The sequence below is a fragment of the Lithobates pipiens genome, unplaced genomic scaffold (assembly GCF_037356315.1).
Source record: "Lithobates pipiens isolate NorthernLeopardFrog02 unplaced genomic scaffold, aLitPip1_a1.2 Scaffold_10, whole genome shotgun sequence".
NCBI lineage: Eukaryota > Metazoa > Chordata > Amphibia > Anura > Ranidae > Lithobates > Lithobates pipiens.
In genome coordinates, this window is record NW_027507686.1 from 124607591 (window position 1) to 124630029 (window position 22439).

Consider the following 22439-nt stretch of genomic DNA (forward strand, 5'->3'; position numbering starts at 1 on the left):
TACGGCACTTCATGTAATTGCTACAGCGGGCGCACGCTGCGCCAGAAACAAAGGACATATATTTTGTTTGGGTACTACGATTGTGTGATTGTCGGTTAAAGTGGCACAGGGCTGGATTGCAAAAAACTGCCTGGTCATTAAGGGAGTAAATCCTTCCGGGGGCTGATGTGGTTAATGCAGTCTATACATTAAGTTAAAAAGCCACCTGTGTTCAGCAGCCCTCCTAATACTTAACTGAGTTCCATCTGAGCCAGCGATGTTGCTCGAGAGACTCTACTGTTGGGGACTCTCCTTCCTCATTGGCTGAGACAGCAGTAAAATGCCATTGCTTTCAATCCAAATTCATTGAGCCGATGAGAGGGGGCCGGGCCACAGCTATGTCTCTAAATGGATATACAGAGCTGTGGCTCGGTTCTGGTGAACCAATGCAAGCTACTTGGATGGAAGTGCTGGGAGCACTGAAGAGGATCCTAGGCGGCCCTGTGCAAAACCACAACACATAGAGCAGGTAGTTATGACACGATTGTTTTGAAAAAAAAAAAAAAAACTTTGATGTCACTTGGATATTAGGCGACTAAAATGTAGAATATAAAGTAAAAAAATAAATAAAAATCACACATACATGAGTAGTCACAGCCTTTGCCATGACGCTCAAAATTGAGCTCAGGTGCATCCTGTTTCCACTGATCGTTCTACAACTTGGAGTTCACTTTTGCTAATTTCAATTGATTGGACATGATTTGGAAAGGCATACACCTGTCTATATAAGGTTCCACAATTAAGAAATATTTAACTCTTTGGTCTGAGTGAAAAGCTTCAAGTCTGGAGGAAAACCAGGTACTGCTCATCACCTGACCAATACTATCCCACAGTGAAGCATGGTGGTGGCAGCACCATGCTGTGGGGAGGATGCTCAGCTGCAGCAATTTACAGAGACATCCTTGATGAATCCCTGCTTCAGAGCACTCTGGACCAGACTGGGGTAGAGGTTCATCTGCCAACAGGACAACAACCCTAAGAGCACAGACAAGAAAACAAAGGAGTGACTACAGGACAACTTTATGAATGTCCTTGAGTGGCCCAGCAGAGCACAGAGTTGAACCCGATTGAACACCTGGAGAGATCTGAAAATGGCTGTGTAGTGTACTAACCCTCCTCATTCAACTTGATGGAGCTTGAGAGGTTCTGAGAAGAAGAAAAAATAGGTGTGCCAAGCTTGCAATTTTATACTCAAAGATTTGACGATGTAATTGGTGGCAAAGGTGCTTCAACAAAGTATTGAGCAAAGGCTATAAATACCTACGTACATGTGGGTTTACTTTTTTTTTTTTTTTTTAATGTGCAAGTATTTTAAACTTTCACATTGTCATAGTGTATTTGTAGAATTTGAAGGAATATATAATAATGAATTTAATACCGTACATTTTGGAATAAGGCTGTAACATAATGTAGAAAAAGTGAAGAGCTTTGAATACTTAATGTACTGTAATGTTTAACTATTCAAATTCTGTGTTTTTCTCTCTGGCTAGTAACAGGGTGCTTATTAAACTCCTACTTGTGTACTTTCAGGCTGCTATTTTCTGCCGGCAATGCAAGCTGCTTATTTGCCATCTCAACTATTGCCCCATTCTTCAGAAACAGTCACTGTAACGTTAGTCCCTCGATTGCCATTACTGCTTTAGACCTGACACTCTGAACTTCCTTAATCCTATGCTTATTCCATGAGTACCCCACAAGGGATGACCCCCACTTTGCAATGGAGGATTAAAGGTTCTTGCAAGCAAATACACATTGGATAGACAATAGTGAATTTTCAACAGGTCCTGAGGAAGCTCAGTTTCTCCATGTTGATAGTTTTTGGCTAGTTAAAGTCCTAATGCCTGCACTGCTTATCAGGTTACCCGTGCCTTGTTTGTTTTACTAATTTTGTCTCTGCCACGCTCCATAGCTAGTAAAGGCTTTGTATAGCTAGTCCCACCCTCTTTAATTTCTGTTTTGCGCACATGTACAATATCTCACATGGACTTCATGTCTAAACCGCTGGCAACAAATGTGAGTACATCCCTAAGTGAAAATGTTGAAATTGGACCCAATTAGCCATTTTCCCTCGCCGGTGTCATGTGACTCATTATTTACAAGGTCTTGGCTGTGAATTAGGAGCAGGCATGTTAAATTTGTTATCTTTCTTACTGGTCGCTGGAAGTTCAACATGGTAACTCATGGCAAAGAACTCTGAGGATCTGAAAAAAGAACTGTTGCTCTACATAAAGGTGGCCTAGGCTATAAGAAGATTGCAAAGACCATAAATTGGTTTAACAGGACAGGTTCCACTGAGAACAGGCCTTAACATGGTAGACCAAAAAAGTTGAGTGCATGTGCTCATCGCATATCCAGAGGTTCTTTGGGAAATAGACGTATGAGTGCTGCCAGCATTGCTGCAGAGGTGGGGTGGGGGTCAGCATGTCAATGCTCAGACCATACGCCGCATCAAATTGGTCTGTATGGCTGTCGTCCCAGAAGGGACCCTCTTCTAAAGGTGATGCACAAGAGAGCCTACAAAGTGTTACTGAAGACAACTAGACTAAGGACATGGATTAGTGGAACTATGTCCTGTGGTATGATGAGACCAAGATAAATGTATTTGGTTCAGATGGTGTCAAACGTGTGTATGTGTGGCAGCAACCAGATGAGGAGTACAAAGACAAGTGTGTCATGTCTACAGACAAGCATGGTGGTGGGGGTGTCATGGTCTGGGGCTGCGTGAGTGCTTCTGACACTGGGGAGCTACAGTTCATTGAGGGAACTATGAATGACACTTTGGGCCCAATTTGGATATTTTCACTTGGGGGGTGGGGGCCTCACGACAGAGCAGACAGTGGTGTCTGGTTGCTAGGCTCTCAGCCTTAGAGCTGGTTTGGGACACCTAGGTAAGTATGATTTAAAAAAAAAACAATCCTATACTACTCCCCCTTTTTACCAAGGTGCTCTCATTGCAAAAACTGCCACTCACGGGATGGCCTTTTTTGTTTTCACTGAATTCTCTATACTCTTATTAAAAAAAAAAAATAATAATAATTCACCATCAGTCTGAAACCACATTCGGCAAACAGTCCATGTTAAAACATTCTTGGATCTCAGGTTTCCCTAATGTATTGTGCCTTGCAAAAGTTTTCACCCCAATTGGAATTTTTCGTGTTTTTGTTGCCTCACAACCTTGAATTATCATGGGTCGTTTTAGTATTTGCATCATTTAATTTAGAGAACTTGCCCACAACTTTAAAAAAAAATTCTTATTGTGAAGCAAGCAAATAGGACAAAAAACAAAATCAATAGGTATAACTATTCACCAATCAATAACTTTTAGTGTCACCTTTTGTGGCTAGCACAGCTCTAAGTTGCTTTGGATAAGTCTCTATGAGCTGGCCACATCTTAGCACTGGGATTTTTGCCCTTTCCTTCTTGCAAAACTGCTCTAGCTCCTTCAAGTTGGTTTGCATGGTTTGTGCTTGTGAACAGCAATCGTTAAGTCTGACCACAGATTTTCTATTGGATTGAGGTCTGGGCTTTGACTAGGCCATTCCAACACATTTACATGTTTCCCCTTTAAACCACTCAAGTGTTGCGTTAGCAGTGTGTTTGGGGTCATTGTTTTGCTAGGTGAATTTCTGTCCTAGCCTCAAATCACACACAGTGGTGCATGTTCTGCTCAAGAATATGTATTTGGCACCATCCATCTTTCCCTCAACTCTGACCAGTTTCCCAGTCCCGACTGCTGAAAAACATGATGGTGTTCTTTTGGGTGATGTTGGGTTTGTGCCAGTTATAGCGTTTTCTTTGGCCAAAAATTTCAATTTTTATAATTTTTCATAATTTTGGCAGTCTCCCGTGTGCCTTTTCGCAAACCCAAAACGTGTATTTTTTTATTTTTATTTTTTTCTGAAAGTAATGGCTTTCTTCTGGCCACTCTGTCATAAAGCCCAATTCTATGGAGCGTATGGCTTATTGTCCTATGTACAGATACTCCAGTCTCTGCTGTGGAACTCTGCAGCTACTCCAGGGCTACCTTGGGTCTCTGTGTTGCCTCTCTGATGCCCTCCTTGCCCGGTCCGTTAGTGTGCAGCTGCCTCTTGGCAGGTTTACCGTTGTGCCATGTTTCCATTTGGTTATGAAAGATTTGATGGTGCTCCTAGGGATCATCAAAGATTTGTAATTTTTTTTTTTTATAACCTAACCCTGACTTGTACTTCTCAACAACATTGTCCCGTGCTTGTTTGGCGAGTCCCTTGGTCTTCGTGTCAGTGTTTGGTTAGTGGTGCCTCTTGCTTAGGTGTTGCAGACTCTGGGGCCTTTCATAAAGGTGTGTGTATTTGTAAATGACAGATTATGTGATACTTAAATTGCACACAGGTGGACATTTCACTAATTGTGACTTCTGAAGGTAATTGGTTGCAAAAGAGTTTTTTTGTGGGCTTCATAACAAAGGGGATGAATACATCCACACATGGCCAATTATCAGTTTATTTCTGAAAAATAGTGTTATGTATATTGTTTTCTAATTTTACTTCACCAACTTAGACTTTTGTGTTCTGATCCATCACATATAATTCAGATTTTAAAGACTTGACCTAAAGGCTGTAATGTAACAAAAAAACCAAGGGGCGGGGGGGGGGTGCTGAATACTTTTGCAAGGCACTGTATGTGCAAACTTGAGTGCGGGGTGTTTTTTTTTGTTTTGTGCATTCTGTTTGTTTAAATATTGTCTCTTTTTTTTTTTTTTTCTTCAGACTGATGCTTCATGTCTGACTTGGGAAGGACAGCAATATCAAGGGAAGGAAGCCATTATTGAAAAATTATCAGTAAGTGTTTGTTCTTGCATTTTGGAATTTTTTTGTGTTCAACCTTGTGTTTTTTTTTTTTTTCTTCATACTGGACTCCCTTGCCGTGTCCAAGGATATGTCCATCTGTAATTCACGCTGTGCTGCAAAAGTTCAAATGCCCTCCAAGGACAGCTTTCGGACTTGTTGTATTGCTTGCCTCTAACAGCGTCTCCAGTAATTGGCTCGGACTGTGTCTTCTGTGTGACTTTAAACACAAAGCATATTTATTCTATCGTTCATTGAGGAAACCCATAGGGGGTGTACACCACTGCCTGCAGGGGGTAGTAATCTACGTTCAATAAGTCTTAAGGTGCCAAGCACAACCTAGTGAATGATTTAGTCCCCCCCCCCCCCCCAGTTAGAATCACCTCCCAGGGAACACAACCCCTTGACCACCCATAGCCGTCCTGGTTGTACGAATGGAGCATGAGGTGACGTCAGTGCGTGCTCCATTCGTATACCCAGAAGGACGGACTGTGTTCTGGCCGGCACATCAGACTGTTTTTGCTTTTTGAACTTAACTATGTAAGTGCAATATATTGTTACTTAATAAACCAGTTTAAGGTTTTACACTATGGAGTGTTTTATATCTTCTATATACTGTGATATCCATGGATGTCCTGTGTGTGAATTGGCTTTTACAAGTCTGTTACCACGCTTTTGGTCCTCTGGGAGCCAAGCCGTAATTTATTATGTCTTATTTGATCCTCTGTTATAGGGGATCATAGCTTTCCAGTAAGAATCCATTTCTGCTGGTCTGGTGTTGGAATCTGCACATCTTGTTGGGTCTTGAGTGCGGGGACGACTTCCTTCATGATTTATGGACTTTATTTCACAGGTCACAGTTTAATTTTGTTCAACATTTTTTTATATTATATTTATTATAGCAAAAATTAAATGCCCTTTTTTTTTCCTTCAAAATTATTGCTTTTTTTGTTTATAGCGCAAAAAATAAAAACCGAGGCGACGATCAAATACCACCAAAAAGCTCTATTTGTGGGGAAAAAAGTAATCAATTTTGTTTGGGTACAACGTCGCAATTGTCAGTTAAAGCGAAGCAGTGCCGAATCGCAAAAAGTGCTCTGGTCAGGAAGGGGGTAAATTCTTCCAGGTTAAAGAGGAAGTAAACCCTTCCAAACAACTTGGACCTACAGGTAAGCCTAGATTAAGGCTTACCTGTAGGTCCAAGCAATATCTCCTAAACCTATATGGTTTAGGAGATATTTGCCCGAAAATGGGCACCGCTGTCTACGGCGCAGGCGCACTAAATGCGGCAAATCCATGAATGGATTTGCCTAATTTGTCGACTCCCGTGCGCATGCGCGGGAGTGACGTCATCGCGGCTTCGCCGAGTGGCAGCGGCGGAGCTGCGAGACGCAACTCCCGTGCGCATGCGCGGGAGTGACGTCATCGCGGCTTCGCCGCTGTGATTCGTCGGAGCTGCGAGACGCCACCAGCAACATGGATGCGGCGGACTACAGGGATCAGCGGCGACTTCGCTGGCTCCTGTGTCAGGTAAGTGACACATAATGAGCTACTATGCGATGCATAGTAGTCCATTATGCTTTACCTTTGCAGGGAAAAAAAGAGGAAGTAAACCCATTAGGGTTTACTTCCTCTTTAAAGACCCCATGTATTAAATGTTTGAAGGACTTTAGGACTTATTCTCCTTTGCAGCCCCCCATTAGCTGCCTGGTTAGAGAATATGTTCTTGAATCTTTTAATAGATCTTTCTGTCCTCCCAACAACTGTTTATACATGTAACCCTACTCTGTTATGTTGCCTCCTGCACAATGGGCCCCCTTTCAGAATCCATGTAAATTTTGAGCCAAAAGATCTTTTGAAATAGTGTTACCAAATGAGATCATAGACAGTGCTGTAATCTAGAATACATCTTCCCCAATTAAGCTAATTAAATTCACACTACCCTCTGGTAGAAGTTTTCGGGTATAGGCAGTAACTTTTTGTATATTCCGTAGCGTAGAGCTATTAAGTTTTCAAAAGATGTTTTGGTCTGCAGATTTTGATGGCAGTTAGTGGTTGTAAACCCTTACAGACCGCTTTTACCTACAGGTAAGCCTAGATTAAGGCTTACCTGTAGGTCCAAGAAATATCTCCTAAACCTACACAGTTTAGGAGATATTTGCTAACAGACAGGCACCGCTGGCTAGGGCACATGCGCACTGAGCATGGCGCTGCTAACAGCGATATGCCATTTGCGGCACCTGTAAGCGGGTGTGACATCATCGCGGCTCTAGCCAATCACAGCGCAGGAGCTTTGATACCCAGAAAGAAGATGGACGCTCCCTGGAAGAGGGGACAGCGTTGACATCGCTGGCTCCTGTGTCAGGTAAGTGACACATAGTAGCCCATTATGCTTTACTTTTGCAGGGAAACAGAGGAACTAAACCCATTAGGGTTTACTTCCTCTTTAATGCCTCTTGCATATGTCCTTCCTTGGGGAACACCTCTTTGGAGAATCCTAGGACATCTTTCCAAGAGAGGTCACTAAGGCGGAAGTGCATCCTTTTGTCCCGGAAAAAGGCCAAACTTAATTATTGGAAGCCCCGTAGGCTGCATCCACACCTGAGCGTTTCATTTTCAGGTAGGAAGTTGTGCGTTTTTTTTTCCACGCCCCCCAATTTTGCACAGGTCAAAAGGTCACCATTGTAAAAAGCAGAAAAATGCCTGTAATCTGCCCAAAAAGATGCTTGTGTACTTTTTTTGAGCTTCGGGCGATTTGCTTCAGGTGACAAACTGCTCAGATGTGAACAGGTGCCATTGAAATTAATGGGATTTTGCTTGTTGGGCGGTTTACAAGCTGAAACCGCTCAGGTGTGACTGTAGCCTTACTTTTCAGGCTAATAAAAGTTCCTTTTATCTGCAAACAAGTCCTCATGATGAGTGGGCACCCCTGCTTGTCAGACTGAGGCAAGCTTTGTTAGCCTGTGCGTCCATCTGGTCCCATAACATTTCACACTTTTGAGTCTAGAACATTATATCCAGAGACTACAAGCTTGATTTTTAGTCTCTGCCTCCACTATACTGCATGTTGTCAAACTTGTTGGTATCCTGGCAGATTGGTGAACCTGCTCACTGCTGTGGCACAGATCCTCTGTCAAACAGGTTAGAGCCATTCCCTTGGCACAGTAAAGGTTTCAGGGTTTCTATAAAAACCTATTCACTATCCCTAATCCAAATGGTGCATTGGCACCATACTGGTTCTCAACACCTTCAGGTGCAAAAATTTTGTTTGTTGATCTGCCAGGTCAGTCATTGCTGGTCTCCATTCGGGAGATCGTGTGGTCTCTGTGGACATGGTGGATGCCTACTTGCATGTCCCTATCTTCCTCGCACATCAGCACCAGATATAAATGTATATGTTGAGTTTTTAAAACCCATTTTAATATTTGTATAAAAAAAAGTTTTTCTTATCGTACATCAGGGGACACACAGCCATAGTAGTTACAATGTGGGTTAAATAGGCCACCTTCAGGTGATGGACACTGGAACGCCCTGAATTAAAAAGTGCACTCCTTATGTAAACCCTCCCACTACTGGGAGTACCTCCATTTTTTCGCTAGTGTCTAAGGTGTTGGTCGTGAGTAAAGATGTGCTGACCTCCACTGGAGCATTCCTTGTAGACCGGATCCATTCAAAGTCTTTTTAGCTGAATTGAATTGTACCCGCGCCTTTTATCCGAATAAACTGTCTTGCCTATAACGCTTCTCTTTTTAGAGAGCAGGAGAGTGCTGCGTCTTCCAACGTTCAGCATGGGGAAGGAGCTTTTAAAGGCACTATTTGTGCTGTTTCATGCTGCTGGAGGGACACGAGCAAAAGTTTTAAGAGGTTTGTTGACACAGGCATTACTTTTTGACACATTTACAGCATCAGGCTGAGCATTAATAGCAGCAATAGAGCTGGACTATTCCTCATGCAATGGATGCATTCCTTCTGGTAGTACCTCTGCTTTGTGCATCTGGGTATGAGCAGAAGGGGGGGGGGGGAGTTAAAAAAAGCCTCAAAAGGGCGCTCCAGTAAGACTACTACAGTCACACGGCAGCCTAGAACCATCTCAAAAAACATGGCATCGTCCCCTGAGTGAGATGGCTGATAAGAGTGAGCCATCGGGAAGGGCAGGTGTCGCAGCTGCTCTTAACACTGCAGCCCCTATGTATTTTACCCAGGAGTTTTTTTTCTTCATCCATTTTAAGCTTGGAGAAAAAGGTTCATGTTTTATTTGCATTCCAGACTGTGGCTAAGCGTAGCAGGTCCCTGTCCTTTGCTCAGGACCCTCTTTCTGAGGAACAAGGAGCAAGAGAACAATTTTCCTTCTAAGGACAAGGAAGAGTCTAACGTCTCCTCTTCTGAAGAACCTGATACGGAAATATCTGATTCACAGGAAAGATTGTTGGTACAATCTGTCACTGGGTTGGTCCACTCTACATTTTTACTGCCAGCAGCGCGGTCAGTCAATGAGCCCACTTCTGGTTTGGGTTCACTAAAGCCTCCCCAATCTGATCATTCTTTTCCAATCCGTGGCTAAGGAAGCTTATGTATTCTGAATGGGAGCACCCAGATAAACTAACAACTTTCTCTTTCGTTCTTTGATGGACACAGCATCTTCATCTTGACCTTAGGGTTATAGCGTCTCTTTAGGAGAGGACTAGGCAGAACATGTTAAAAACGGCAAAACTGCACAGTACTGCCCAGTTGGTGGTCCTACTGGCTATAACCCCTCACACTGCATCCAACGGGCTGGATAATATAGATCCCGGTAGTCTCCCCAGCCTGGCCATCGAGTCTGAGCAGACCTTAGCTACATGCAGGGTCGGCCATGACCTGCCCCGTCTGATCCAGGGGCGGCTGGTGAGCTCTATGCTCCGGGGCACACAAATGATCGGGCTACTGCTGTTTGTGTCAGTGTGCTGTGGCCGACAGCCATCCCGTACTGCTCGGGAGATGGGTCGGTCAGTGGAATGTGTCCAGCAGTGCCTACAGGAGGGTTAAGTATGGTTCCTGTCTCAGCAGGATGGAGCAGCTAGGCATTCTCTGGGAGGGCGACTAGGGGTTCTCTCCATCTCACTTTATTCTCTCCCTGTCCCTTCCCTCTTCCCCATGCTATGATCCGCTGTGTGACTGGGCACATGGGGGTGCAGTGCACCTACCTGGCCGGGGGTCCTCCAGGGGAGTGGGTGTGCTCCGGGTCCTGGCAGGGGGTTGCTCTGGGTGTTGGAGGTCTCTTCCCCATTTCTGGGCCCCGGTAGGTTATGGTCTGTATGCCATGTGGGGAGGCCACCGCGCACTACGTGGCCATTTTCCTGAGGCTGCGGCAATTCTTCTGTAGCCAGACAGTTTTTTCCTTTCAGCCATTTTCTGAAAGGCCGGTAACCTTTTTCCCGGCGCCCTCAGACGGTTTTTGCTGAGCCGGCCATTTTCTAGTAGCCTCAGCTTGTTTTGCCTCTAGCGCTGGGTGCTTGTTAACTTCTAGATCAGCGCGCTTTTTACACAGAACACCTCGTGGCTAAAACGGGAGAGCGGGCAGCAGCACAGCACGGTACCTGGGTCAGGGTGGTGAGTCCGGAGGGGGGGGGGGCTTCGCCCGTCAGTCTGTAGCAGCTAGGAGAATGGACATTTTTGTGTGACTTTCCTTAGGCCCCTAAGTGGTGACAGGCAAGTGTGAGTCAGCATGACGTCAGAAGCCGGTGCTTCTTCCCCAGACATCCCTGTTATGGCAACCAGTTCCCCTGTACCGGCGGTGCCTATGGACACTCTGTCGGCTGTCCTGGAGGCCTTTTTTGCCAGGGCGGAAGCGGCGTACAGGGGCAAAGGGGTGTAAAAATCACCCCTCCCCCCAATGTCTTCTGGGGAAAGCTCTGATTCAGACTCGGCGCCTACTGTGGCAGGCAGGCCCCTGTTTTGACATGTCAGAAGATGTGGACCAGGACCATTCGGACAGTGAGAATGACTCCGTGTCCAGGTCAGCGCTGGAGAAAGAGAGCTTGTAGGAGCATTTATCACAGCGTTGCGGGATACCCTAAAGATGGAGGATGCGGCGGGGACATCTACAGAGGTTTCGGTCCCTTTCGGGTCCCACAAGCCAGCCCGCACGGTTAAGGTGTTTACTTACCCAACTTATTTTGATAAGTTTATTTACAAGGAGTGGGGAAAACCGCAGCGGGCCTTTTCAGTCTTGAAACACATGGCGATGCGTTACCCCTTTGAGGAGAGTTTCCTGAAGAAATGGACATCTCCGATTGTTGACCCCCCAGTATCCAGGGTAAGGTAACCCTGACTCCGGTGGAAGCGACCCCTGCCGACAGGAGGTTCGAGGCATTAGCCGGGTCCATGTTTATGGGGGTGGGGTCAGCATTGCAGCCAGCGTTGGCCACAGCCCTGGTGTCACAGATGCTTACTGAATGGGCTAAATTGTTGCACCGTTGGAGAAGCAACAGGCTTCCCTGATCTGCGTGATGCTGGCGGACCAGTTAATGCAGGGCCATAATTATGTCTTTGATGTGGCCTTAGATAGAGCCCACTTACTCTCTAGAGCCTCAGTATCAGCAGTAGTGCTATGTCGCCTGATTTGGCTAAAATGCTGGTCTGTGGACCAGGCAACTAAGAAAGTGCTGGCAGACTTGCCCTTCCAGGGAGAGAGGCTATTTGGAGCCTCGCTGGATGACCTTAAGAATGTTACTGGGGTTAAGAGTACATTCCTCCCACAGTCCAGAAAAGGTAAGGAGCCACGCCGTAGGCAAGGGCCCTCCTTTTTCACTCAAAATTTGATTTTTCATCCGCCCGGATTGGCAGGTAAGCATTCCCAGTCCTTGGTGCCCGCTGAGGGAGAAGAGTGTTCCTGGTTTCGCAAGCCGAACAAGCCTGTGAACAAATCTGCTACCGCATGAAGCTTTGCCCCCTCCCGACTCTTGGATGGGGGGTCGTCTTCGGGAGTTTGCAGCTCGGTGGACCTTCCTGCTTTCCGACCAGTGGGTCTGCGAACTGGTTTCATCAGGATACAAGATAGAATTTCTTGTCCACCAAACAGATTTTTTATTTATTTTTTCCCTCCAACCTTCTTCCGGCTCGTCAGGAAGCCCTGTTCAGGGCAGTTTAGGACCTGCTGCTGCACAGGGTGATGGAGCCTGTACCAACGTCGGAAAGGGTTCAGTTGTTATACTCCAATCTGTAGTCCCAAAGAAGGAAGGGGTTCGTCCGGTCCTGGATCTGTAGGCCCCAACAGCTTTGTGAAAGTACAAAGGTTCAGGATGGAATCAGTTCGCTCAGTGGTTACTGCACTCCAGGGGGATTTTCTGTTGTTCCTGGACATCAAGGATCCATACTTACATGTCCCCATATGCATCAGAGGTTTCTGTGATGACCAATATCAGTTTGTAGCTCTCCCTTTTGGCCTGGCGTCGGCACCGAGGGTCTTCACCAAGGTGCTAGCTCCAATTTTGGCTTTGCTAAGGTAGCGAGGGATCGCAGTCGTGGGTTGCCTGGATGACCTCTTTCTGGGGGCAGGTTCCGCCTCTTTATTAAGGGAGGGTGTGGCAATCACCATACAAACTCTTCGGGTGTTTGGTTGGGTACTGAACCTACAGAAGTCGGTGTTGGTGCCGAGTCAACACCTGGAGTACCTGGGCTTGCTTCTGGACTCCTCAGAGGTGAGAGTCTTTCTCCCTTCGGACAAGCTGTAGACTCTTCAAGCTGCGGTGAAGTTGTTGGTGTCCTGCAGGTGGTCGTCGCTGCGTTTTTGCATGCGAGTTCCAGGTCCCATGGTAGCCACCTTTTGAGGCGCTACCGTATGCTCCATTCCACTCTCGAGTCGTGCAAAAGGAGATCCTGTGCAAATGGGACAAATCTCCATTGTCCCTGGATTGTCAAATTCGGGTGAGCCAGCTAGTCAGGGATTCCCTGCTCTGGTGGCTGAGGTCACTGGCCCTTTGGTCCAGGAAGTCATTGCTTCCTCTTCATTGGCTGGTGATCACAAAGGACGCCAGCCTGACGGTTGGGGGTGAGTGTGGGGCGTACAGTCGGCCCAGGGTTGCTGGACACGAGAAGAATCCTGCCTGCTAATCAATGTGCTGGAACTTCAGGCGGTGCCCCTCCACATGGTCAGAGGCTGCAGGGGCATCCGGTCAGGATCCAGTCGGACAAAGCCACGGCAGTGGCATATGTCAACCATCAAGGGAGGAACAAGGAGCTCAGTTGCAGCACTGGCGGTCGCTCACATCCTGCGGTGGGCAGATCGGTGTGTGTCGCCTGTGTCAGCCATATACATTCCGGGCATAGAAAACTGGCAAGCGGACTACCATAAGTCTTCAGATGCTGGACCAAGGGGAATGGTCACTACATCTGAATGTATTTAGTCTCCTTTGCCTAAGGTGGGGCACGCCAGATGTGGATCTCCTGGCTTCTGGACTCAATCGGAAGGAACAGAGGTTTGTGGCCAGGTCAAAAGATCCCTGGGTGGGCATGGCAGACGTGTTGGTGGCTCCATGGGGGCATTATTGGCTGATTTAGATTTATGCCTTCTAGCACGTCTGTTTTGCAGTCGAGGCCGAGGGGATTCCAGATTGACCTTGGCATCCGTGGTACGCCAACACAGTACGAATGGTGGCGGATGTTCTTTGGCGGCTGCCGATGTGAGAGGCCCTTCTGTCGCAAGGTCCAATACTTCATCCTGCTTTACGGTCACTGGCTTAAAGGCATGGCTGTTAAAAGCCAGGTGCTAAGGGCCCGACGTCTGTCGGATTTGATCTCCACTATGCTCGGGGCACGGAAGTCGTCTTCTCAGAAGATTTATCATCGAATGTGGAAGGCCTACATCCCATGTGTGAGGAGATGGGATGGCATCCGCGTACATATTCGCTTTCCAGGATCCTGCTGTTTTTGCAGCACGGAGTGGATCAGAAACTTGCATTAAGCACCATTAAGGGGCAGATACCAGCTTCGGCTGTCTTTTTATTTATTTATTTTTTTTTAATTTTTTTATTTATTTTTTTGTCAGTGAACCTTGGCGACTCATTCACTGGTGAGTACGTTTGTTCTGGGGGTTCGACAGGTGGCCGCTCCAGTTCGACCACCGCTGCCATGTGATTTGAATCTGGTGCTTTCAGTTCTTCAGAAACTGCTGTTTGAAAACATTAGGGAAATCACCTTATTGACACTCTCTCAGAAGATGGTCTTTCTAGTAGCTATTACATCTGCCAGGACGGTTTCTGAGTAGGTGGCCATGTCATGCAAGTCTGCCTACTTGGTCCTCCACAAGGATAAGTCAGTGCCGCGCCCACAGCCTTAGTTTCTTCCAAAGATTGTTTCGGCTTTTCATCTGAGGACATTGTGCTTCCGTTCTTATGTCCTCGGCTGTCACACCCAAAAGAGGTTGTTTTTGCCTTCCTTGGATGTGGTCTGGACTCTGCTGGCGTATCTGTCTGCTACGGCTCCTTTTCGGAGGTCAGACTCGCTGTTTGTATTGGTGGCTGATCCGAAGAAGGGACTGGCGGCCTCGTAGGCCGCCTTTTCTCAGTGGATCAGACAGATTGTGGTTCAGGCTTGTGCTATAAGGGGTCGGGCACCTCCCTTTCCTGCCACGGCACATTCTGCCAGGGCAATTGGTGCCTCTTGGGCTTTCCAACATAAAATGTCTGTTTCTTAGGTGTGTAAGGCCTGGTCGTCCGTTCACACTTTTTTGCAAAATTTTACAAGGTTGATAGGAGCGTAGCTTTGGATGCTTGCTTCGGCCGCAAGGTTTTGCTGGCAACTGTTTAAGGTTGATACTCCTCCGTTGAGGAGCTCTGGTTGTTTTGGGTGGAGTTATTTTCTTTCTGCTCCCACCCCTTGTTTTTTTGACACTGCTTGGGGACATCCCTAAGGTCAAGATGAAGATGCTGTGTCAATGAACGAAAGAGAAAATAGGATTTTTGTACTCAACGTAAAATCCTTTTCTCTGAAGTTTGACGGACACCGTACCCACCCCTCCCATTTATGTTTGTACTGCTTTTTAAGGAACTGAGCTGCTGGATGCAATGTGAGGGGTTATAACCAGTAGGACTGCCTCCTGGGCGGTACTGTGCTGTTTTTAACATATTCTGCCTAGTCCTCTCCTAAAGGGGCGATCTAACCCTACGGTCAAGATGAAGATGCTGTGTCCGTCAATGAACTTCAGAAAAAAGTATTTAACAGTGAGTACAAATATCCTATTTTTTTTATTTATTTTTTTTCTTCTTGGTTAGCCCCGCCATGTAGTCTGCAGTTGCTTCTTTAGAGTTCTGCCAAACAATTGCTGTTTGGGCTACATGCATGCCCCAAAATCCTAGTTCCATACCAACAAAAGCTTTGTCCACGGGGGCGTGGTCTGGGGATGGACGAGTGAGGACGCGAACCTCCTGACCTCCCGGTCCATGACCCTTCGGCAGTATACCTGAACAGACTTACCGCTCATTTCAGCATCTCCAACGGACACGAACTGCAACAGGGTCAAGCCTGGCCAGCGGAGATAACTACAGGAGCGATAGACAGATAATTAATCCCGCTCCGGCCTCCACGCCGGATCCAGCCGAGATGGCGCCTGCTGCATCAGGCGCCTCAGAACTCGGCATGCCGGCCGGAAGAGAGGGGAAACGAACGAGGTAATGACATGCCACCGTTCTCACCGCCCAGCGGCCGCTCTCCCTGTCTTCCCTGCTCACTGTCTTTAGCATCATTGGGCAGCCCAGAGCACAGTGGACTAAAACCCTGGTGTCCACGTGGCTCCCAAGCGTCCCAGGGGCCTTCAGTGTGCAGCTTTATCCCCAGAGCTCTGTGTGCAGGCAGCATCAGTATCTGGGCCACAGAGTGACCCCGCTGGCTCACCCCACTAATCGCATATGGAAAAGACCCTGTGGGCCCTTTTACAAAAATTGCCTACTAAGGACTATTTAAACGACGTGGCTGCCAGAATTGAGACAGCGCTGCGCAGTGAAATTATAGGAATCAAGCAGAAAGTGTCAAACAACCACCAGAGTATCATCGCTAGAAACCAGCACCACTGCCTTGCGTAAAGATGTCACTGGACTACGGTCCACACAGGAGGTAGTCACTGATCAGATCGCACAGCTGCAACTACTAATAGACTATCTTGAAAATCGCAACCGTAGACTCAATATTAGAATCCGTGACCTACCTGAAGCTACGGGCCAGGCTGATCTTAAAGCAATGGTCACTGCAATATTTAACTGCTTGACCATCCGGCAGCTACACGATTATCATTGATAGTCCATAGGACCCTGGACCATACAGAAGGTAGACCATGTGATGTTCTATGCCAGTGATGGTGAACCTTGGCACCCCAGATGTTTTGGAACTACATTTCCCATGATGCTCTGGCACTCTGCAGTGTACTGGAGCATCATGGGAAATGTAGTTCCAAAACATCTGGGGTGCCAAGGTTTGCCATCACTGTTCTATGCTGTCTTCACAGTTATTCAGTTAAGGAAGACATCCTACAAGAAGCATGGTGCAAGGGTCATCTCGATTTAGACGGAGCACAGATTACCTTGCTGCCAGATGTCTCCTGGCGAACTCTCCAAATGCGCCGCTGCATGAGACCCCTCCTGGAGAAACTTAACGAACAAGGGATTGCTTATAAGTGGGGTCACCCATTCCACCTTATTGTCCACAACGGAGGTCGGTCCTACGCCCTGCGACACCCTACGGAAGTCCCTGCATTCCTGGAATCACTGGGGCTGCCATTGGTGTCCATCCCTAACTGGTTGGCATTTGCCCTCCCTCAGAACAGCACAGAAGTTGCAACCAATCCACCAGCTAGACCCCAGAGGTCACAACGGAATCGCTGGTCCCAGCGCCTGAGATTGCAGGCGCCCCAGGACCACGAGCCATAAGCAAGCCAGGCTTTGTTACACCCAAAAGAGTCTGGAGATACGAGACTCCTGCTGGACATTAATCATAAGTGATACCCAGAACTACTTCAGTAACTGTAGATATTGACAACCGGGGGGGGCGGGGTTGTTATTGCAAACCGTTCTTCACAGTTGGATGCTATGTAATTTTTAATGTTTTACTGTTGTAGAGATGCTGGTTAACTTGCAATTGGCCCGATTAGAGGCCACTCTAGACGGGGAGCTGTCGAAGAGGTCCCACACCGCTGGGACCCAATCTCTGAAGTGCCTTACCTCTTCCTCCAATAGGCCCTGACTGTCCTAATAGGCAGTGGACTTGGAGACTTGCCATTCTTCCAACCCTTTTACCTTACTCTAGAGTAAACACTTCCCGGTGGCATACCACAGCACCTCTCCCACCTCCAAATCGAAGGGCACGTGTATCCTCCTTGCAAAAACAATACCGTGGCGGCTGATAGTTTTCCAGACTGATGGAAAAGGCAGATACCTATTAAGGGTACGCTGTACTCGCAGACCTTTACCCTTGTGAACCTATACCTGCCGAACATAGACCAGCTTCTGGCCCTTGATGCTTGCCTAGATGCCCTGGCCTCCTCTGAGGGAACCTTGGTTATAGGAGGTGACTTCAACCTCACCATTGATCCTCGCAGAGACTCATCGACGGGCCCTATCCGTGAAAGTGCATAACAAAGAGCGCTACTTCACTCCCACCGCTTGAGATATATATATATATATATATATATATATATATATATATATATATATATATATATATATATATAGCGCACACTCCATCCACAAGAGAGGGACTACACGTTCTCTGCGGTGCACGGCTCATATTCGAGAATAGATATGTTTTTGGTCTCCCACAACACAATCCCATTGGTCACGAAGGTCCAGATTGGACATATAGCCCTGTCGGACCACGCTTCGATCTCCATGATATTGGGCTTGCGTCAATAGGCACGCGGACCAACCACATGGAGGCTAAATAAGTCCCTCCTTGAAGGACCTGGAAGTTCACTCACATATCCCGCGAAATAGAGCATTTCTTTGAGAACAATAAAGATTCGGTTCCCAACCCCCTTGCGGTGTGGGCTGCACATAAGTGTTAGGGGAATGCTGATTAAGCACAGGCTCAAAGCAGCCAGAGCAAAAACCCTCTCCGACCTTATCTCCAAATTACGCGCATGCGAGAAACGCCACAAGTCTCAACCTAGAGGCAGAAGTAATAGGCCTTCGAGAACAAATTAGAGGGCATTCCCTTTTTCAAGCTAAAAACAAGCTTATGTGGGCTCGTAGATCATTCTACGAACATGGGGACAAATTCAGCAGATCACTAGCAAATGCTATACGGGCTCAACATAAAGCCTCTTACATCCCAGCCATATCCTCCGCCATGGCCACTAAACTGCACGACTCAGTGGACATAGCGGAGAACTTCTGCGCCTTTTACGAAACCCTTTACAACTTGCACCCTTAGTCTTCGGGAGACGGTCTCCAAGACCGATCAGAAGCCATTGAGTCCTACCTCGCAGCAGCAAACCTACCCCCTCTTAATGAGGAAGAAGTAGAGTCACTCTCACAATCTATCTCTCCAGAGGAGCTTTCGTCAGCCCTGGCGGGTTCATCCAAGGGCACAGCGCCTGGCCCGGATGGGTTCACAGTCCCCTATTATAAAGCATTCCATACCCAGCTAGCTACACACACACTTCACCACAGCCTTTAACGCAATTTTGGAAGGCCAGTCCGTCCCTCCAGAACTCCTTCAGGCCAGCATTATTGTCCTACCCAAACCAGAGAAGGACCCGCTTCTTCTAGTTATAGGCCCATTTCGTTGCTTAATTGTGACCTCAAACTATTTACGAAAATTCTGGCAGAGAGGCTAGGGCCTATCCTTCAACGCCTGGTACCCCTGGACCAAGTGGGCTTTATTCGGAATAGAGAAGCGAGAGGCAGCACTATGAGGAACATTGACATAATAGCTAGGGCCAGACATCTTGGAGTCCTGATTATGTTCTTATCTGTTGATGCCGAAAAGGTGTTTGACAGGTTGAGCTGGACATTCTTGTTGGCCACCTTGCGGCACCTTGGTATGCCAGCCTCCATGTTATCATGGATAATGGCCCTTTACTCTTCCCCTACTGCGGCAGTTGGGGTAAATGGGGTCACCTCCAATCGTTTCAGAATTAGTAACAGCACAAGGCAGGGCTGCCCACTGTCCCCCCCTCCTAGTCGTACTCTGCTTAGAACTCCTCCTTCAACACATCAGGCTTAACCCCAGAATTAAGGGACTAGAAACAAATTCGTATCATAAGGTCGCTGCCTTTGTAGATGATCTGTTTTACGTCTGAGCCGCACACTTCCCTACCAGTCCTGCTGTCTGAAATACGACTGTATGATGTTCTGTCAGACTTTAAAATTAACCTGCAAAAGTCAGAGGCGCGCAATGTCTCCCCCCCCCCCCCCCCCAAATCACACAACCCGTATAGGCAGAAATTTCCCTTTCTGCTGGGCACCTCAAAGCCATCCAATATTTAGGCACTAAGATCCCCTCGAACCCACATCTTATATTTCAGTTTAACTTCCAACCCCTCTTAAAAACATTCACTTTAGACCTAGAGAGATGGAAGAAATTAGCGGTCTCATGTTTTGGTAGGTATAATGTTCTCAAAATGAACATAATGCTAAGATTGCTATACCTCTTACCGACCCTACCCATCAAGATTCCCCAGACTTTAATTTTTATTTTTTTAGAGCACTGAGCTCCATTTTTGTTAGATATGTTTGGCAGAATAGGCCACCGAGGCTTGGCCGGACCTTACTATAGAGACCAAAGCACAGAGGAGGGGTTGGACTTCGTGACCCAGCACTGTATTTCACGGAGGTCCACATGAATAGGACGGTGGACTGGTGCAGACACCTTCCAAGTAAACTGTGGGTCCGACTTGAGCGTGGATTGGTTTCGTTCACCATTGAGGGACTGCCCTGGAGTGGGACTGGCCTCGCTGGTCTGGCTCTGGCGCGTCCTCTCATTGAGCCCATTCTGCAGGAACTAGACAGGTACTTTAAACTAGCGGGAGTGCCCAGCTTCCACTCACCAATAACACCTATATTAGGACACCCACGCTTTCTGCCAGGCACCTCAGATAAGTCCTTAAATCCATCGGGACAAGGACCTGGTCAGAGCCTCTTTGTTCTTGGGGGCAGGAGAATGGAGAGACCTCTCGGGTACATATACAGAACTGGGGGTTTCCGCGATGGGCAGATGGAGGCTGGTCCAGCTTTCCCATTTCCTCAAATCCCTACCAAGAATTGACAACTTCCGTAGATCTTTGATCCTGTTTGAGGAGCTTGCATGGGGGAGGGACCGATACGTAGGTCCCTCTCCTGTTCATATAGCATCCTACTGGAACATGCATCACAGGGGGACCCCCGTTCCTCAAATGGTAAAGAGACCTCAGTATCCAGTTTATGGAGGACCAAAAGAATCACATACTCCTGTTTGCGCACAAGTCCTCCTTGTGCAGCAAATACCAAGAAATCACGTACAAAAAACTCCTACAGTTTTAGCTACCATCTTCCCAGGGCACAGCCTGATGTGCTGGAGGTGTGGCACACAAAACTGCACATAGCTGCACATCTGGCCCAGTTCTGGAGACATGTTCTCCGGATCATCTACAATTTTACCGACATTGACTTCCAGGATAACCCTGCAGCAATATTTCTCAACTTGACTCCCATATCTAGCAGAAAATATTGTAAATCTCTGCTGAAGCACCTTCTCAATGTGGCCAGGGCATGTGTTCCTAGTTCGTGGAGGCAGCAGTCCTTGCCGGCGGTTGTGCAGTGGTTTGCGAGGGTCTGCGACATTCATCATATGGAGCAGTGGAGACAGGGAGGAGGAACACAATGCCCGATGGATGCCCTGGAACTTTTTCAGATGAATATAAGACTTATTTGTGAGCCCCCTCTCCGGAATTGAGTCTGCTGCCCAGGCCGCCGGACCCAATGGAGTCTCTCTTCTCTTTGCTTTACTCTCCTTTGTTTAACCACTCTGGTTTGCCTTTCCCTTTCCCTTTACCCTACTGCTTCCTCCTCTCTTGACCTACCCTTCCCCTTTCCCGATCCCCTCTCTGCCCTTACCCTCAGAAGTTCTACAAAAAAATCTTGTGATTGCCAGGGTATTGTCCCGCTGTCTCCTCACCTTCCTTACCAATAAGTGGAACCTGTTAGTGAAGTGCTGACTAGGCCTTACCCCCCGCTGGAAAATGCTCACTCTAGACGCGACCGCTCATGGTCAGCCGGAGATGGGAATGCATTAGAGATCTATCCCACAGTATGGGCCTCGCTATCATGAGGGTCAGCAAAGAGGATTAGAGTCAACAACCTATGATCTTAACAGTCGGTAACACTGAAGCTATATATTTCTATAATCAAACTGTATAATGTGCATTATGTACTGATCGCTATCAAGGGAAGCTGAGTAACCTGTTGTCCAGTTTATTGTATACCCTGCAATCCTTAAAGAATAAAAAATAAAACCTTTGTCCACAATCGGTTGAACACATTACTTCCAGCCTTGTGCTACTGCTTGAATGGATTGTCTTAACACAATTCATCAAATCCCTAAGGTGATGTAGCAACTATTGAACACCTCTGATATGAAACTTTAAGTTTATACCACTGGTTACCACAAATCATAAAGAGACTGATGTATAAAAAAAAATTTAGTACAAATTTACTAAACATAAATGGTTGTCTTCCTGTGATTTTTTTTTTTTTTTTGCCATCTAACTTTTAATAGTTGCTATACACTTATGGGATGATACTCTGGTTATACCATAGTGGTTTTTGGCTATAACACTATACCCCACTCTACCGAATAAATCCCCAGGGTCTTCTCTCTCTCCATTTTAAAGGTTCTTTGGCTTAAATGCTGGCCTCAACTCCCATGCAAGAAGCTCCTTGAGCAATTACCCTTTAAAGGCCTGTGTTGGTCCAGTCTTGGATAGTCTATCAAGAATAGGAGAAAAGTTTTGTTCTCTGCTATGAAGGGGGTCAGATTGAGGGATGAAAGCAATTTGTTCTAACCTCAGCAACAATCCATGCCAATGCCACATGGCCCTCTAGCCAAGAACCTCAGCGCCCCTCCATTTTTTTCAGGGAGGGGGGGGGGGTGGAGGTGTTGGCCTTTTAGTCTCAGGATCTGGATCTAGAGTGTCATTTTCAGATCAGGGCAGCCAGCAGAAAGGTTTGGGCCCCTTACCCAGCTTTAGGCCTGGGCCCACCCCCCTTGAGCATGACCACCAACATTTCCCAAAGCTTGCTCACGGGCCATCCTACTGAATCTGCACAATGGCCACCTCACCTGTATGCGTTCAGCCACCCTTCCCCTGCAATTCTGTATATATACGTCAGCCCACACACCTGTATAAATGTCGGCCCCCCCACATATATATTTGACAGCCCCCCCACACACCTGTATGTATGTATGTATATGTGTGTGTGTATATGTGTGTGTGTATATATATATATATATATATATATATATATATATATATATATATATAATCACAGCCCACCCCCACGCCTTCATATATGGCAGCCCTCACATAAACCTATAAACACAAGTCTCTGGTCCCTCTCTGTACACAAGCAG

The 22439-nt window shown here is 46.9% G+C and overlaps 1 protein-coding gene across 3 annotated transcripts in view; it reads left to right on the forward strand.

Moving 5' to 3' along the window:
- Positions 1-22439, forward strand: part of NUTF2 (nuclear transport factor 2) — a 122833-nt gene that overhangs the window by 44550 nt on the left and 55844 nt on the right. For all 3 annotated transcript variants that reach the window (XM_077458018.1, XM_077458000.1, XM_077458009.1), the window contains exon 3: positions 4785-4856. In XM_077458018.1, the coding sequence (XP_077314144.1) occupies positions 4785-4856 (72 nt within the window). The remainder of the gene's footprint in view (positions 1-4784; positions 4857-22439) is intronic.